This window comes from Aspergillus uvarum (genome assembly GCF_003184745.1).
Source record: "Aspergillus uvarum CBS 121591 unplaced genomic scaffold BO82scaffold_40, whole genome shotgun sequence".
In the NCBI taxonomy this organism is placed as follows: Eukaryota; Fungi; Ascomycota; class Eurotiomycetes; order Eurotiales; family Aspergillaceae; genus Aspergillus; species Aspergillus uvarum.
Genome location: NW_020291337.1, coordinates 219,936 through 235,922, shown reverse-complemented (window position 1 = coordinate 235,922; position 15,987 = coordinate 219,936). Strand labels below are relative to the sequence as shown.

At 55.5% G+C, this 15,987-nt stretch overlaps 8 protein-coding genes across 8 annotated transcripts; 5 read left to right on the top strand and 3 right to left on the bottom strand.

Annotated features, from left to right (window-relative positions):
* Window positions 1-849: 849 nt before the first annotated feature.
* BO82DRAFT_287422 (oxidase ustYa family protein) lies at window positions 850-1,551 on the top strand (the record flags this gene model as incomplete). Its single annotated transcript, XM_025631580.1, has 3 exons — window positions 850-988; window positions 1,057-1,193; window positions 1,282-1,551. Coding segments are annotated over 3 exons (546 nt in total), but the record flags the coding sequence as incomplete, so codon positions are not given.
* A 1,251-nt stretch (window positions 1,552-2,802) lies between these two features.
* On the bottom strand, window positions 2,803-3,643 carry BO82DRAFT_433670 (uncharacterized protein). Its single transcript, XM_025640893.1, has 3 exons — window positions 3,366-3,643; window positions 3,235-3,304; window positions 2,803-3,155 (listed from the first exon to the last, which is right to left on the bottom strand). The coding sequence occupies exons 1-3, from the start codon at window positions 3,592-3,594 to the stop codon at window positions 2,825-2,827; spliced, it is 630 nt and encodes a 209-aa protein (XP_025490272.1). The 5' UTR covers window positions 3,595-3,643; the 3' UTR covers window positions 2,803-2,824.
* Window positions 3,644-3,960: 317 nt separating this feature from the next.
* Window positions 3,961-9,016, top strand: BO82DRAFT_393405 (ABC transporter). Its single transcript, XM_025638674.1, has 3 exons — window positions 3,961-7,678; window positions 7,737-7,835; window positions 7,919-9,016. Exons 1-3 carry the CDS (start codon window positions 4,041-4,043, stop codon window positions 8,721-8,723), a joined length of 4,542 nt encoding a protein of 1,513 aa, XP_025490271.1. The 5' UTR covers window positions 3,961-4,040; the 3' UTR covers window positions 8,724-9,016.
* A 626-nt stretch (window positions 9,017-9,642) lies between these two features.
* BO82DRAFT_339055 (mitochondrial 54S ribosomal protein mL38) lies at window positions 9,643-10,570 on the top strand. The gene is made up of 2 exons (XM_025633457.1): window positions 9,643-9,824; window positions 9,882-10,570. The coding sequence occupies exons 1-2, from the start codon at window positions 9,650-9,652 to the stop codon at window positions 10,469-10,471; spliced, it is 765 nt and encodes a 254-aa protein (XP_025490270.1). The 5' UTR covers window positions 9,643-9,649; the 3' UTR covers window positions 10,472-10,570.
* Window positions 10,571-10,797: 227 nt separating this feature from the next.
* BO82DRAFT_313805 (S-adenosyl-L-methionine-dependent methyltransferase) lies at window positions 10,798-12,636 on the top strand. Its single transcript, XM_025632492.1, has 4 exons — window positions 10,798-11,077; window positions 11,144-11,422; window positions 11,501-11,551; window positions 11,799-12,636. The coding sequence occupies exons 1-4, from the start codon at window positions 10,847-10,849 to the stop codon at window positions 12,558-12,560; spliced, it is 1,323 nt and encodes a 440-aa protein (XP_025490269.1). The 5' UTR covers window positions 10,798-10,846; the 3' UTR covers window positions 12,561-12,636.
* Window positions 12,637-12,889: 253 nt separating this feature from the next.
* BO82DRAFT_355863 (uncharacterized protein) lies at window positions 12,890-13,166 on the bottom strand. The gene has a single exon (XM_025635568.1). The coding sequence runs from the start codon at window positions 13,152-13,154 to the stop codon at window positions 12,951-12,953; it is 204 nt and encodes a 67-aa protein (XP_025490268.1). The 5' UTR covers window positions 13,155-13,166; the 3' UTR covers window positions 12,890-12,950.
* Window positions 13,167-13,207: 41 nt separating this feature from the next.
* BO82DRAFT_355861 (uncharacterized protein) lies at window positions 13,208-14,457 on the top strand. The gene has a single exon (XM_025635567.1). It carries the CDS (start codon window positions 13,344-13,346, stop codon window positions 14,025-14,027), a length of 684 nt encoding a protein of 227 aa, XP_025490267.1. The 5' UTR covers window positions 13,208-13,343; the 3' UTR covers window positions 14,028-14,457.
* Window positions 14,306-15,624, bottom strand: BO82DRAFT_287402 (uncharacterized protein; the record flags this gene model as incomplete). Its single annotated transcript, XM_025631579.1, has 3 exons — window positions 14,306-14,750; window positions 14,828-15,342; window positions 15,421-15,624. The coding sequence occupies 3 exons, from the start codon at window positions 15,622-15,624 to the stop codon at window positions 14,306-14,308; spliced, it is 1,164 nt and encodes a 387-aa protein (XP_025490266.1).
* Between the last annotated feature and the right edge of the window lie 363 nt (window positions 15,625-15,987).

Here is a 15,987-nt window from a genome sequence, read left to right as displayed (position 1 = left end):
GTGTGTTAGTAGGTTATAGTCATAACAGCCTAGGCGGGGTAAATCGTATATCTGGTTTAGGAGCCCGTTGTCCAGACAGCCCGTTTCTGTGCGGTAGTTATTTTTCTGTGAAGTGGTGGGCTCGATAGAATATAGACCTATAAGGTATGAGACACATAGTCTCTTTGGCTGTACTCAGAGACTTTTGGACCATCGGGAGAACGAGCGGAGTATCCAGTACGAGTTCCATGAAACGCATTATGATGCATAGCTCCCAACACGTTGCCTGAGCAGTCACAAGCTCTGATACTAGCTACATGTCATCCCCGACCACGCCTCCGACCGAGCCACTGTGCAGAACCAAACATCCGTATAAGTAAAACATGCTGGCCAGCCATATTGAAATCCAGCAAAGTAGTGACCGTGTCTGCATTCGTCGCAAAGAGCAAAGAGTGAAAGATTGACAGTAAGACGAGCCCGCCACCGTTCTTCCCGGGACGCAACTGCGAGTTACCTGGTTAGCTGCGAAACTAGACTAGATGAAAATAATTGAGAGATAGAATCGACTACCGAGAGCCAGACTCAGTCTCGCTTAACAGAGAGAACATCAGTCGGATTGCTGACGGCGTCGATTTCGTCCTGGTAGGGGTCGGCCACGCCCGCTTCATCCGTAAGAATAACTAGGATATAGTTGACACTGTCAATGTTCCCGTCGTACCCTTCACGCTTCTGGATTGTACTCTGTCTTCTTGTGGGCGGATTGATTGTTGCTGTCCTGGTAAAAGTTCATCCTACTGATAACCAATGCTCGCGGCAACTGTCATCCTGGTGTGAGTGTTCAACTGAGAAGAGCCGGTTACCAAACTTGCAACTGACAGTTCAACAGCACCTGCGCTCGATGCGGTTGAGTATATTGACTATGACTTTGACGGCGCCTTCAATGCTACTAGCATATACCGTGGGCCTCCGACCCATGAAAGAGAATCCGCCTGGTTCAATCTGACGTACAGTGAGATTGATCCTTTGCACTAACCACTTAGTCTCTTTCTTCTATCTGACACAGTTCCTCTCTCCTAGAGCATGCCGTCGCAATCCCTCCTGAGAAGCTCAGTGCTCTAAACAAGTCTGAAGCGGATCATCTGCAACAGGTTCCCCCGGAAGTCGGCCTCGGATATATTGGGCTTCTGGAAGTATTCCATCAGCTACACTGTCTAGTGAGAGCCTATCTTTCCCAGCGTCACCCCAGTTCTTTCATCTTTGCTGTTTGGCATAGACACAGCATGAACGCTAACGCAGGGGCAGAATATTGTGCGCATGTACACCTGGTGGCAGGCAGGTAAATACGAGGAACCGCCTGAGGGCTTAGTACGAAATGAGCTGAAGAACCGCATTCATGTGGACCACTGCATCGAGTCGTTGAGAGTTGCGTTCATGTGCCAAAGTGACGTTTCTTTGCTTTACGTCCAAATTGGGGGTGCGGCTGGAATTCGGGCAGACTTTGCCTCCCACCATCGATGTAGGGACTTCCGGAAGATAGAGGAGTGGATCGACGAGAATTGGACAGTAGTATGAGGTTGCAGGGCGGGCGGAAATCACATGCCACCGCACATGTGCAGTTGGAACCGAGAGCGTTCGTCGTTGATGCCAAGCGTTTTGCTCCCGCTTCCACTCGATGCTTGTTTGCTGCTGTACATTAGCTTGAATCCTAGCGTGGCATAAAGCTAGTTGTATGGAGTGATAGTGATATAAGATCTGCATTTTGTACTGTATTCTGAGGCTCTCTAGCTCTGACTTACGGCATTTAATCACCGATGTTGATTTAATTATAGCATTACACTCTTGCGGCCCCTGTGATGCAGCCAAAGTCTTTTTTTTTTGTCCGATTTAGGGGAAAAACAAATCCTTCAGGTCTTCTGGAGTTGAAGGAAACCTAACTGTTCCCGCTTGTTCCGTGAGGTGATTACTAGGTAGACCAAGAATGGGGGCAAGATTGCGTAGCAGCCAGGTGGTACTGCACATGCATAATGTGCACCACACTCCGACAGGTTTTGCTTTGTGAGTTTCAAACGCTGGGATGAGCAGGCTGACTACAGCCAATAATGTCCAGTCGATTAAGGCAAGGCAAGCCTGGACGATAAGGAAATACTAGGTAAGGTAGTCAGTACGGTGTATGGTAAAGTACAGTCCCTACTGTACCTAAGGTAGTAAGTAGTATGTACAGTGATGATCGCTAGCCGCTCTAGGCATCCCGCTCCTACCAGGGTCCAGGAGCTCCGCCGGAGGAGCGCAATGCACATACATGGTAATAACCAGGGTCAGTGATTGCTTCTTGCGGCTGTAGTTGGTCCGTCCCCGCTACATCCACGGAATTATCCGAGCATTCCATTGCTTGACTCGAATGAGAAGTGGATAGCTTATCATCAGCCTCCCAGCTCCAGCCATTTACGGGGTAAAACTTCAACCTGCAAACGCCGATGTTCTTGCTTGCTCCCGGCACGCCACTGTCGATCGCAGGGGCGCGATTCCAACCTTGATTACAAGGAAGTATGTTTGAGAGAAGAACTGCTCCAGATACCAACCAGGCAAATATCGGGTTTTCCCAAAAGGGCAATCGGTCGCCCCCGCGCAAGCACAATTTATATAGTTCTGATTCAATTGATTGAGATATCCATGCTCAAGACTTGAGAGGCGTCTGTTCTTGATGAATCAAAATCACTAGTAACTCTGTATAACGATCTAGACGCAGTGATATAAACCGAGAGAATTTACTGTCTCTCGAGCAAGGCAAACGGCCAACTCTGCTAGGCTGCACTATCCTTGGACCGCAACGGCATCACCACCCCGTTCAAATGAACCCAATCCAAAAGACGATCGAATCGAACTTCTTACACTTATGAAATGCCTCGAAGTCTTCTCGGGCAGGAACCTGTAACGGCGACTCGACCTCTTTCTCATACAAGAGGTATGGGGTCACATCGGCATTGCACATGAGGGCAAGCCGAAGAGTCTCAATGCAGTGGTCGACATGTGCCCGAATTGCCAGCGGGGAATTCTGCTTCAGGATGCGTGGAAGAAGCCCTTCGGGGTATTCGTCGCGTCCGATATACTGGCGCAGGACATTGAGGCAGTGAAGGTGATACTTGAATCTCCCTCTTACCCTCAAATCCTCCTCATCCCTTGTTGGTTAGAACAAACATACCGTCGACTAATCGCTTCCATTTTGCCTCCATTTGCTCGGTAGGGACACCTGTATACCCTGAATTCTGCGTGGCGAAGATACTGACCCAATCCCGCTGCTCATACTCGACTGCTTCAAGCAACGGGGCTGTTTCATCGTGGAAATGTCAGTGAAGAGGGAGGCAGAAGAGTAATTGCACAGTACATACACCAGATAGAGAGCTGGGCAGCACATTCAAGGTCGGATAATTTCCAACCCTGTGCGACCGATAACATCACAATTCCCGCGAGAAACATGAGCAGGCAAATGAGGCTGCATGTCACCTGGAGGCAACGAGAACCAAAGTGACTCATATAGACAGTGTCATTTGCAGTGTCTGTATTATCGTTCTCATCAATGTTGGTCATCCGCTCATAACCTTGTCTTTTGTCCTTCATTCTGGCTAGGTAAGAGCAGTTGAGCCAGAGAACGAGGTGAAGGTTGAGGTCATGTCTATATCGATGCTATACCCGCACTGTAGGACTAAATGTAGGACTTTTTAAATAGACGGTGCCAGAGTGACTAGTCTGAGAAAGGCAGTCAGTCAAGTACTGTACAGTACTCGGCTTCACCAAGGCTGTTACTCACTAGTACGGATTTCTCGGTACTGATCAAGTTAGCGCTGGAAACAATCCCTGTCAGTGTTACACTCTCAGTCCGTCTATCACATACAGTACGTACATACGGTACAGGACTGATTCTCCTGTAGGCAGGCTCTCTCCATCATCTCCATCATCTCCATCACATCATTCCACCCGACCCCCCTACTTTTCCAGATCTTTCTCAACCAACACCCAAGACCCAACACATCCACAACTCATCGCAAGACCTGGGCTCTCTCCGGATGGCATCGCTCACTTGTACGGACGACGTTTCTTTTGGTCCGGCTGTCAAGGGCTGTCGCGGGGACTTCGACTTCACCCTGAAATTTGAGACAATTGTTCTCTCGATCCTACCATCAGCCATATTCATTGCGCTCTCAATTCCTAGAGGCATATGGCTTGCTCATAGAACAAGTGTCAAGGGTAATGTATTATTCCAGTCGACCAAACTTACAGCAGCAGCCATTTTCGTGATACTGCGACTGGTGCTTCTAGCCCTGGCCATCATTAAGCCATCTGAGTTGCCTGCATTGTTCATCACGGCCAACTCCCTGGACCTCGTCGCCGCGGTCGGAGTTTCCTTCCTAACGTTTCTCGAGCATTCTCGCTCACTACGACCTTCAATACTTCTCAGCGCATTTCTCTCGCTGACTATCCTTTTCGACATTGCTCGAGTTCGATCCCTCTGGCTCTTAGCTCAAACCCACTTTCAATTTGTCTATGTGCGACTGTTCACTACAGTGACTGTTTGGAAAGCCTTTCTACTTGTGCTGGAGTCACTGCAGCACCAGAGATGGTCCAAATACGACCACAAAACCCACAGTCCGGAAGAATCCTCGGGCTTGTATGGACTGGGCACCTTTCTATGGCTCGTCCCCCTTGTCCTGTCGGGCTACAAGAAAGTCCTGGCATTGTCTGATCTTTACCCTCTGGATCGAAGCGTGTCGATTGAAGCCCTGCAGAAAACCTTTGCCAAGTATACTCAGCGCGCCATCTCCCACGGAGACCAACAAGGCTTGGCCAAAGCAATTGCCCGCACATTAACAGTCCCTCTCCTACTGCCCATCGTTCCTCGTCTCGCGCTACTCGGCTTTACACTTTGCCAAGCCTTTCTCATCGAGACGATCCTCGCATGGCTCGCAAAGTCAGACACCGCCCTAACAGTCAAGGAGGGATATGCGCTCATTGGAGCGACAGCATTAGTGTACGTGGGATTACCGATCCTCACAGCATTCTATTGGTATTTTCATGAACGGGCTTTATTCATGATCCGGCCATGTCTAGTATCGGCAATCTACCAAAAGACTACCCAGCAGCCAATTTCCGCTGGAGATGACAAGGCAGCTGTCACGCTGATGAGCACCGATGTCGAAAGGGCCATGATGGGTCTTATGCAGCTACACGAGTTCTGGGCCAACCCCCTCCAGGTTGCAATTGTGAGCTGGCTCCTTCAGCGTCAGATCGGCACCGCCTTTGTGGCATCGCTCATAATTGTCATTCTCGGCGCCATCATGTCGACTGTCGTGATGCGATTTGTTGGCCCTAAGCAGATGGCTTGGATGCAAGCAATCCAGAAGCGGGTCGGGCATACCTCAACTGTGATCGCTACGATGAAACCCTTGAGAATCTCTGGACTTACCCAGCCAGTGGAAGATGCCATTCGAGCATTGCGGCGGGACGAGCTGCACGCGGGAGGGAAGTTCCGAACCTTTCTTGTGATTTCAGTGGGCATCGGATTCATGCCAGTCCTTCTGAGCCCTATCTTTGCCTTTGCCTTTAGCTTGAGCAGATTAAACACCACTACCATCTTTACCTCCCTCGCCTATCTCCAGCTCCTCTCCGGTCCATTCTCTACCCTCTTCCAGGTCGCTCCACAGCTGCTTGCGGCCTTTACATCTCTGTCAAGAATCCAGATGTTTCTCGAGGAAGAATCGAGACACGACTATCGCCGACTTGGGACCGACGAACCCTGGAAAGAAAAGGCTGCAGGAGATAAGTTGGCCCCCGTAGTGAACATCACGGCCGGGGGCTTCGGCTGGCATTCAAACGTGATGATATTGAAGAACATCGATTTTACGATCTCCCCAGGGCTGAATATAATTTATGGTCCTGTAGCTTGCGGAAAGACCACACTGTGTAAAGCGCTATTAGGCGAGATTCCATCCACGGAAGGCGAGGTCTTCATACGAACCAAGTTCCGTCAGATTGGATACTGTGAACAAGTTCCGTTTCTCCCGAATGCAAGTATTCGTGATGCCATCCAAGGGTACTCTGCTTTCGATGCTGAAAGGTATACGAGCGTGGTCGAGGCCACAATGCTTTCTCGCGATCTGCAGCTTCTTCCTCAGGGTGACCAGACCCAGATTGGCAGCGACGGGATCGCGCTCAGTGGCGGCCAGAAACGGCGGATTGCGCTTGCCAGGGCGTTATACCTTCAGTGCGACATGTTGATCTTGGACGACGTTCTCAGCGGACTGGACGCGGCTACGGAGGAGCACATCCTTCACGCGGTCTTCGGTCCTTCAGGCATGCTGAAGGCCAGAGGGGCGGTCGCGATCTTCTGCACCAGTGCCCTACGACATCTTTCAGCAGCGGACTATATCATTGTATTGGGAGAAAATGGGACAATCGTGGAGAAGGGGCCACCCCGCAATCTCCGTGGCCTCACTTTACAAAATCCCGCCGTAAGCGAAACAGGCACAATTTCTTGTCCTTCTTCTCAATCATCCGCACCAACAAACCAATCACCAACTGCAAATGGTTACAAATCAGTCAATGCAAAGATCCAGAGAGAGCAATCGAGCCGAGCCATTGGTGATGCTGCCGTCTTCGTGTACTACTGCCGCAGCATTGGCTTTTTGCTCCTCGCGAGCTTCGCCGCGTTTGGTGTACTCTGCGGGTTTTTTTACAACTTTCCCACAATGTGGATCGGCTATTGGAGTGCTGATGCCTTCGGTCGTTCCCAGTCCTTTTATCTGGGAATATATGCTTGCCTCCAGTGTCTAGCCCTAGCCACCGTTGTCAGCGAAGCCGCCATCGGCATGCTGGCCATCATCCGTACCTCAGGATCGCGCTTGCACGACGCACTGCTGCGGACAGTCATCGCCGCTCCCTGGTCCACTCTATCTCAGATTGACACCGGGGTACTCACTAACCTATTCTCGCAGGACATGACTCTGATTGACGGGGAGCTGGCCCAGGCGCTAATCAACACATCCCTACAGGTTTGGATCGCCATCGGTGGGGCGGCGGTGATCGTCGCCGGCTCATCGCCCTACACCCTGATCGCCTACCCCTTCGTGCTGGCCATTATATACGCAATCCAGCGTTTCTACCTGCGCACCTCCCGTCAGCTGCGCCTGTTGGATCTCGAGGCCAAGAGCCCCCTGTACAGCCACCACCTCAATACGATTAAGGGAGCCGCCACGCTCCGCGCCTTCGGTTGGATCGAAAAGTCAATCACCGTGAACAATGCGCTGCTCGACGCATCTCAGCGTCCAGCCTACTTGCTGAGCATGATCCAACGGTGGTTGTCTTTTGTTCTCGACATGGTTGTGGCAGTCCTGGCCGTCCTCGTCGTTGCGCTAACCACTCAGCTTCGCAACAGCAGTGCCGGCTTCACCGGGGCCAGCTTGGTCGCCTTGATGAGCTTTGGCAAGACGCTGGCCGGCTTGGTCCGTATGTACACGGCTCTCGAGACTTCCATTGGTGCTGTAGCCCGGATCAAAGCATTCTGCGATGGCGGGGCTGGCGGAGTCGGACTTGAGAAGAATTGGTTGGAGGATGACAGCCATGAGGATGGCAACAATACAACCCGACTTTCTGCCTCGTGGCCGGCGAGAGGCGGGATCACATTCCAGCATGTTTCTGCTTCCTATAGGTATCCTTTCCTTTTCCCATTATGATGCGGAAATCGTCCTAATGCTAACAACACATAGCAATGAAGCAACACCCGACTCAGAGGCTCTCGCTATCCGAGACGCATCATTTACCATCGAACCCGGACAGAAAGTCGCAATCTGCGGCCGAACAGGAAGGTGAGTCGTCCATCAATCTTGCATAATTACAATCTTCTGCCCCCCTTTCCACGCATGACATAGCTAACTCAATCCGAACCAAGCGGCAAATCGACAATCCTTCTTCTCCTCCTCCGCCTCTTGGACCCAATCCCGTCACCACGCACAACCAGCATTAACGCAAATGAAGACTCAGCCCTAACAATCGACGGCACACCCCTCCACTCAATCGACCACGCAACCCTCCGCCATCGCCTCATCGCCGTCCCACAAGACGCCATATTCCTTCCCGACGGCACCGCCTCCTTCCGCACGAACCTTCTCGCTCCATTCGGCGACGCGACAATCGATCCCGCGGAGTGCCAGGCCATCCTGGAGCGGACAGGTCTCTGGAGCGTGGTCACGGCCCGTGGCGGCCTGGACGCACCCTTTACAGCCGACGCGCTGAGCCATGGCCAGAAGCAGCTGTGGAGTCTGGCGCGCGCGGTGCTGCGGCGGCGGGTGCGCGCGAGGAGCTCAAAGGAGAAGCGGTGCGTTACAGGGCCTTCTGGTGCCGGTTTCTCTTCTGGGAAAGCAATTCCAAAGGCACCTGCGGTTTCGGTAGATGATCGGGATTGCGTTATCACTTCCCCTTCTCCAGGCCCGACCGGGGGGGTATTGCTGCTCGACGAGATCGACAGCGGCGTGGACGCGGCGACGCAGCGGGCGATGCGCGATCTCATCTGGAGTGAGTTTGCGGGGTACACGGTGGTGATGGTGGGGCATCGGCTGGAGTTCGTAGGCGAGTTTGACCGGGTTCTGGTGATGGATGCGGGCCGGGTGGTAGAGGATGGGTCGCCGGGGGAGCTGATTGCGCGGCCGCAGGGGTGGTTCAGGGATTTGTGGATGGTCGGAAGGGGTGAGACTTGATGGTGGCTCTTTGTGTTTTTTGCTAGAAGTAGGACTGGTTGTCTGCGTGCTGGGAGAGCAGCGTTCTGGGGGAGAACCCCCAGACCCCCCTTCTTTTCATCTTTCCAAGCATAGCAGCGTTCTACAACTCGACTGTACAGTCTATGCTACCTAGGAAGCTGAAAGAAAGGGGGGGTCTGGGGGTTCTCCCCCCAGAAAGCCGACCTCGTCCAAGTCTTTACGAACAGCGGCATCCTTGGGGAGAAACCCTAGCTAGACCCCGTTCTTTTCATCTTTCCGAATATAGTTTTCACGTACCCTGAGTACTGTACTTGAAGTGGGAAACAGGACCATGCGCCATCACCACTATGTATCCAGATTATCGAGGTAGCCTGTAGACTGGCAATATCTTCGAATATTGCACGTGCGTTCCGGCGTGGATGAGGACCTGATGTTCTAGTAACGGTTGTCCAAAAAAGTATCCATTTCTCAAAATCAATAGCTCAGCAAGTATTAAAGAGACCGCGGAGATGAGATCCATGTAGGTGCAGCGAGAGATGATAACATTACCGGTAACTTTCTGCTTGGCACAAATCCAGGGACGACAAGAGACGGAAAATGGTCCCCGTCGGCGTGCGCCATGGCTGGACTATCATGGCTTAGATTGGCAGCCGAGAGCGATGCTACGAAGCTAAGGAACTATAATCCCCGAACATGTGCGCTAATAGCCCCCGGCCATGTGGAAACGCGACCGTTTCTTCTCTCGGCAGGGCCAAGGTGGATGGAGCCATTCTCGCCGGACTCGTCGGCAATGGACCTATTATAGGCTAAGTGTTGATCAGTGCACGCGATTTGTACTCTCTAGTAGAGTCCGCAACTTTCTATTTAACCCAACTCCCACCCAGCTGTGAATTCGGCTACGTCCAGCTAAACCAGATATCCCCATCATGCGTCTTGTCTCTGCCATTGCCGCCTTTGCCGCGGTTGCTACTGCCGCGGCCGCGGACACCGTCCCCCCTGAGCTGGCGGTCATCGGGGAGCCGTCGACGGTGCTGAATGTCACCTACTCCGTGGGGTCGGCTGCAGTCAGCTTCACCCCTGGCGAGTTCCTAAACACGACCGGTATGCACGACCAATCCCCCTTTCAGACTGTCTCGCTGACCAATGCACCATGTATAGTCACCAAGAGCGCGCCGGAGCCACGTCTCCACGACTTGGGGCTGAGCAGCTCGGGACCCTACCTGCTGCTCATGGTCGACCCGGACTGGAACAAAACCACACCCCCCTCGGTAATCGTGCATACGGTTGTGGCCAACCTGACCACCGCCGTCAACAGCACGAGCGATGCGAACGTGCTGGCCTCGTACATCGCCCCGCAGCCCAAGTCCGGCACGCACAACTACACCCTGTTCCTGTTCGACCAGCCCGCCAACTTCAGCGTCTCCAGCCGCTACGAGTCCTTCATGCAGACCACTGCCGAGACTCCCTTGAACCGGTTGAACCTGCCGCTGGAGAGCTTCCTCAACCAGACCGGGCTGGGTAAGCCAGTTGCGGCCAACTACTTCCGCGTCACGGCGGCGAGCAACGACACCAGCTCCAGCTCGAGCGGATCCAACTCCACCACGAGCACGAGCACAGGCACGAGCACCGGCACCAGCACCGGCACCGCCGCTAGCGAGACGTCGACTGGGGCGGGCCACAAGATGGCCGCGGGCAGTTATCTGGCCGGCGCATTGGCCCTGGTCGGTGCGGTGGTGGCCGCCGTCTGACCTACATTTCCCTGAAAGATATTCGTGGCAATGGAAAAGTGAAGAGCAAACTGGCACATCGCTATCTTGTACAAGGCATACTCATCATGTACTGTAAATAGGAGTAGTTAATACGCACTCCCGGAACACCGGCACACGCGTGCAGCCAAGCCCTCGACTCTAGTCTAGCACTTAATGTAAGCTGCATGCACTAAGCCCGTTAGCGGGGGCCAGATGCTTCTGTTGGTCATGCAATCTGGCATTTCCCCTCGAGCACCCCTGTAGAAAAACCGGCCAGCAAGGTATCAGATGCGCAGTCCGGCTGGAACTAATCTCCCCGACCACCTGCACCACCTTCCCACCTTTCCCACCCCCTTTACCATTTAGCCATTTACCATGGCCTCGCGCATCGAATCCCTGGCCACGGCCATTGCCGACTCGGCCCAGCAGTTACAAACCCTGCTAGCGCAGCACGAGATTGACGAGCCCTCGTTTGCAGCCACTTGCCCTCCATCGCTGGCGCTGCCCCCGCCCGTCGAGGCCGCGCGCAACGCCCTCCTGCACGCTGCGTGCGAGATCCAGGATCTGCTGCTCGACCCGGCCGATCTGCTGCGTTCCTATGCCATTGTACGCGACCCCTCCCCCTCCCTCTCTTATCACCTCTACTGCAACAACTAATATAAGAAAATCAAGCACGCCCACCTCATCGCCCTGCACTTCATCCAACAATTCAACATCGCGCACCTAGTCCCTCCCACTGGCACGCTCTCCTTTGCAGCCCTATCCGCGCAATGCGACGTCCCCGAAGCGGACGTGCGGCGCCTCCTCCGCCACGCGATGACGATCCGCGTCTTCGACGAGCCCGCCGAGAACGAAGTCGCGCACACGCGCGCCAGCATGCTGCTGCGCCAGGAAGGGTTCCACGGTTGGATTGGCTCGACCTGCGCGAATAGCTGGCCCGGCGCGACCAGGGTATATAGTGGCCCCCTCCCACCCCGGCTAGCGCAACACGGCTGCTCATCTCGGCTAACCAGGGTGTGTTTAACATAGACGATCGAAGCATTACAGCGCTTTCCCGGCTCCGAGGAGCCACATGAGTCGGTTAGTAGATGCCCAGCCCCGTCTGGGGGAGACCCCCAGACCCCCTTTTCCCACTTCTTCCAGATCATGTCACGTACGGGGACGTCTCGTCCAGGAAGCTGAAAGAAAAGGGGGGTCTGGGGGTTCTCCCCCAGGTCTCCAGACCAGCAGCGTCCTGGGGGAGAACCCCCAGACCCCCCTTCTTTTCAGCTTCGCAAACACACCGCCTAGAGATCCGCGCCCCCCAAACTGACACGGGATGGACTAGGGTTTCGCGCTCGCCAACAACGGGCGCGCGCTGTACGAGGCGCTCGCGCAGTCGCCCGCCCGCGCCGCCACCTTCGCCGCCAGCAAGCGCGGCTACGCGTCGGGGGCGGCCATGGGCCCGGCGCCGCTGATCGCGGCGGTCCGCCCGCTGCTCGCCGCCCTCCCGGCGGACAGCGTGGTCGTGGACGTCGGCGGCGCCCAGGGCGACATCAGCTTCGCGCTGGCAGCCGCGTTCCCGCGCCTGCGCTTCGTGGTGCAGGATCTGCCGGGCGTGATTGCTCGCGCGAAGGAGCAGCCATCGACCGCAGCAGCAGCAGCAGCATCAGGAGCAACCACCGGGAGAGTGGACTTTCAAGCGCATGACTTCTTCACCCCGCAACCGCCCACCACCCCCACAGCGCAGATCTACTATCTCCGTCATATCCTCCACAACTGGGGCGACCGCCACGCTGTCCAGATCCTACAACAGCTGCGGCCGGCGCTGCAGCCCGGGGCGCGTGTGCTCATCCACGACCACGTGCTCGAGCAGTACCCGGCGCAGGAGCCGATGTGGAAGCGGCGGCTTACCAGCGCGATGGATCTGAACATGCTGCAGTTGCTCAACGCGCGCGAGAGGGACGAGGGGCAGTGGCGCGCATTGCTGCGGGAGGCGGACGAGCGGTTTCGGTGGGTTGGGGTCCGGCGGGTGGAGGGAAGCGCGTTGGCGGTGGTGGAGGTTGTCTGGGATGATAGTCCTAGTAGCTCTGCTACGGGGGAATTGTAGCAGGGGTGTTCTGGTACGGAGTACGGAAACGGAGGCCGAATACGGTGTAATCTAAGGATGCTTAATACAATCGGACATGACTTGTTGGCGGGTATCCGACGGAGGCCGGAGGGAATCACTACGCTGTAACGTTAGTAAAGTAGCTAGTAGTTAAGTTCGTGAAAAGGTAGTACAGTACTCCGGAGTAGTTGTGCGGTGTCGGAGTGGCGTGCATTAGGTGCAGGAGCAAGCTAGGGCTAAGCTTCAGGCGCTAAATGCTCTCCCGTCAGCACTAGTAGGCTTAGTTGCATGTTACCCCTCCTTGGTTCAGTGAACAGTGAGGCATTTTGGTTTGGTTTTTGATTCAGGAGCATCCTTCCCTTGGCAATATGTAGCCGGAAAATACACAATTTAACTCCTGTCCTGGTTCATTTCTCTAGCCCATCCATCCATCAGCCAAGACCAGCCACCATGTCCACCACCACCGACACCGACCACACCGCAACCACCACCAGACCAGGCTGGTACCAAACCAGCGTCACGGCCATCGACCCCGCCGCGCAGTCCCTGCTGGAGGAGTACAGCGGGCTCAAGCCCGACGAGGTCCTTCCTCATGTCTTAGCCCTGGTAAGCACATCCTTCCGTATCCCCAAGCCCCAAACACTATCTCCCCTTTCACGCAATGTTTCACACAGAGACATCCCCTCCTCCCCTGGCGCCAACCAAAAGCCAGTCATGGTAACTAAAGGAACTGAACAGAGAGACGAAGCCTTCAACATCTTCCCATACCCCTGCATCGGCCAAATGCGCTTCCTCAGCTGCCACCTGGCGCGTCTCCCGTTCTACCCGCAAGTCCTGGCGCGGCTGCGCGCCTCCCCGGCCCACGGCTTCCTAGACGCGGGGTGCTGCGTCGGCCAAGAGCTGCGGCACCTGGTGCACTCCGCCTCGATCCCGGCATCCCAGCTGTACGGCTTCGATTTAGAGCCGGGGTTCTTCGACCTGGGCTACAAGCTCTTCCGCGACGACGCCCAAACATTTCCTGCGACGTTTGTGGGCGGGGATTTCGGGGTCGAGGATGAGGGGGAGTGGGCGCGCGGGGAGATCATGAGTACCGTCAAGGGGAAGGTGGATGTTGTGTGGGCGGGCTCGCTGCTGCATTTCTGGGATTATGAGGGCCAGGTCCGCGGGGTGATGCGGTTGATTGATTTGACGAGGGGTGAGGTGGGGACGATCGTGTGTGGGCGGCAGATGGGGAGTACGGTGGCCGGGGTTTATGAGCTGAAGGGGTTGATGGATCAGACGATGCATTATCGGCATGACGTGGCGAGTTTGTTGGGGCTGTGGCGCGAGGTGGAGGGCAGGACGGGGATGAAGTGGGAGGTGCGGGCGGAGTTGGAGGTGGGCGAGACTACGGCGAAGATGCGCAATATGAGCTTTGTGGATGATAATGCCCGCGTGGTTTGGTGGTGTGCTACCCGGGTGCTGTGAGTTGATTTTATGGGTGGATGGGGATCGGGGATTGGAGGTACGGGATCATGAGATATGAGTTTGAGCATGAGTATGAGCATTAGGGTTGTTGCGTTTGGCCAGGGAGGTGAAAGGAAAGGGGGGTCTGGGGGTTCTCCCCCAGAACGCCTACCCCCAAGTCTCAAAGAACAGTGGCATCCGGGGGGAGAACCCCCAGTCCCCCCTTCTTTTCCGCTCCCCAGACAATACGCAGTCACTGCCTGTCCCTATTTTTGATGTACTGTACATACCCGAAGGGACTACCGGATATCCACATCCATCTTCACCAGAATCCCATTCGCTGACACCAGGCCTGCCGTTGCCCCCCGTGCCCGGTCTTCGGGGTCCTTGGAGGCACAGCTGGTGGTGGTGAAATGGCCCATCTGCAGCTGCTCGGTGCTGCTGCTGGCCTCGTCCTCGAGCCGCCGGCGCGCGGCCCGCGCGGCCGCCGCCGTCGAGGCGCGGCTGTAGTAGGTATTCCCGCCCGGCGCGCCGGCCGTCCAGCTCTTGTTGGAGCGGCGGAACTTCTTGCTGAAAGCCACGCGGAAGCCCGAGGCGATGGGCACGGCGGCCGCGCACACGATGGCCACGTTGAGCTGGATCACGTCCAGCAGCTCGAAAGGCGCGGCCGCGTAGGTGAAGTCCGAGTGCAGGTTCGTGGCGGTGTAGAGGACGGCGACGCGGGCGATGGCGGATACGACGGCGCTGTGGACAGGGTTATTAGGGCTTTGCATACAAGGAGACGCAGGGAATTTCTGGCGGAGGGAGGGGAGGGTACGTACAGGAATCCGACCGAGAACACGATGATAAGCCCTGTTTTGCGGGCCAGTGGCATCTGCAGGGTGGCGATGGTGGCAATGGGCAGCACCAAGATTGCGACATCGGAGACCAGGTCCAGAATCAGCGGCAGGCCGTCGGCGGTGGTGGTGTTGTGGCAGCTGCCCTTGAGGGTCGACTGCGGGTCGAAGCGCTCCCAGTAGTAGCTGGCCGGCACGCACGAGAGCGCGTACGAGATGGTCGAGCCGATGGCCCACAGCACCACGTATACCATGTTCGTCCACCAGAAGATACGCAGCCAAATCTGCTGCACGATGAACAGCCGGCGGTAGTAGAGCAGCAGGGCGATCTTGGTGGCCAGCATCGAGGGCCCGTTGAAGGTGGCTGTGAGCCACACGCACAGGAAGATCCACTTCAGGGCATGTAGCGACGGATCCTGCGAGTTGACGCGGAAGAGGTGGTATCCCAGTCCATAGTGCACCGCAACTATGGTGGCGACGGAGACCACATTGGCGAAGAGCTAGAGGCAGAGAAGAGGGGCAAGGTCAGTGACGCGGTCGAGTGCGTGGATGCAGAAGACGACGGCAAAAGAACGTACGACACCCACGACCAGCCAATAGTCCTCCTGCATGGGGCGTTTCTGGATGCGCCATTGGGCCCAGATACGCAGCATCACGCCCAGATTGCCAAGCACCAGCATGGTGACACTGAGGCCCAACACCACCGGCTGGAGGGACTGCGACCACTCCGCCAGCTCCGCCGCGGTTAGCGTCGAAGTGGTGGAGGAGGACGACGAGGACATCGTCTCCGACATGGTGACGGTGATCGAATCGTAGATAAAAGACAAGACAATCAGAATAGAAGGGGATAGGGATAGGACGACAATCCGTCAGATCATCAAGATCCTCTCAACAACCCAACAAAGCCCATTGTCAGCGAGGAGGTACTCTGTCGCTGATAAATAACCCTCACTGCCTCCTGATGGTGGCCAGATTGATCCTGGTGACAGGGATACTGTGCTGGACTGCACACTAGTTGCAATTACCACTTATCACCAATCTCTCCCTGGTGAAGAGAATAGAAAAAGAGGGGAAGGGTCGGAGTTTGGCAAGACCAGACAAGACCTGACCAATACAGTGGCCCACTTTTCCGCCCCTGCATCGCG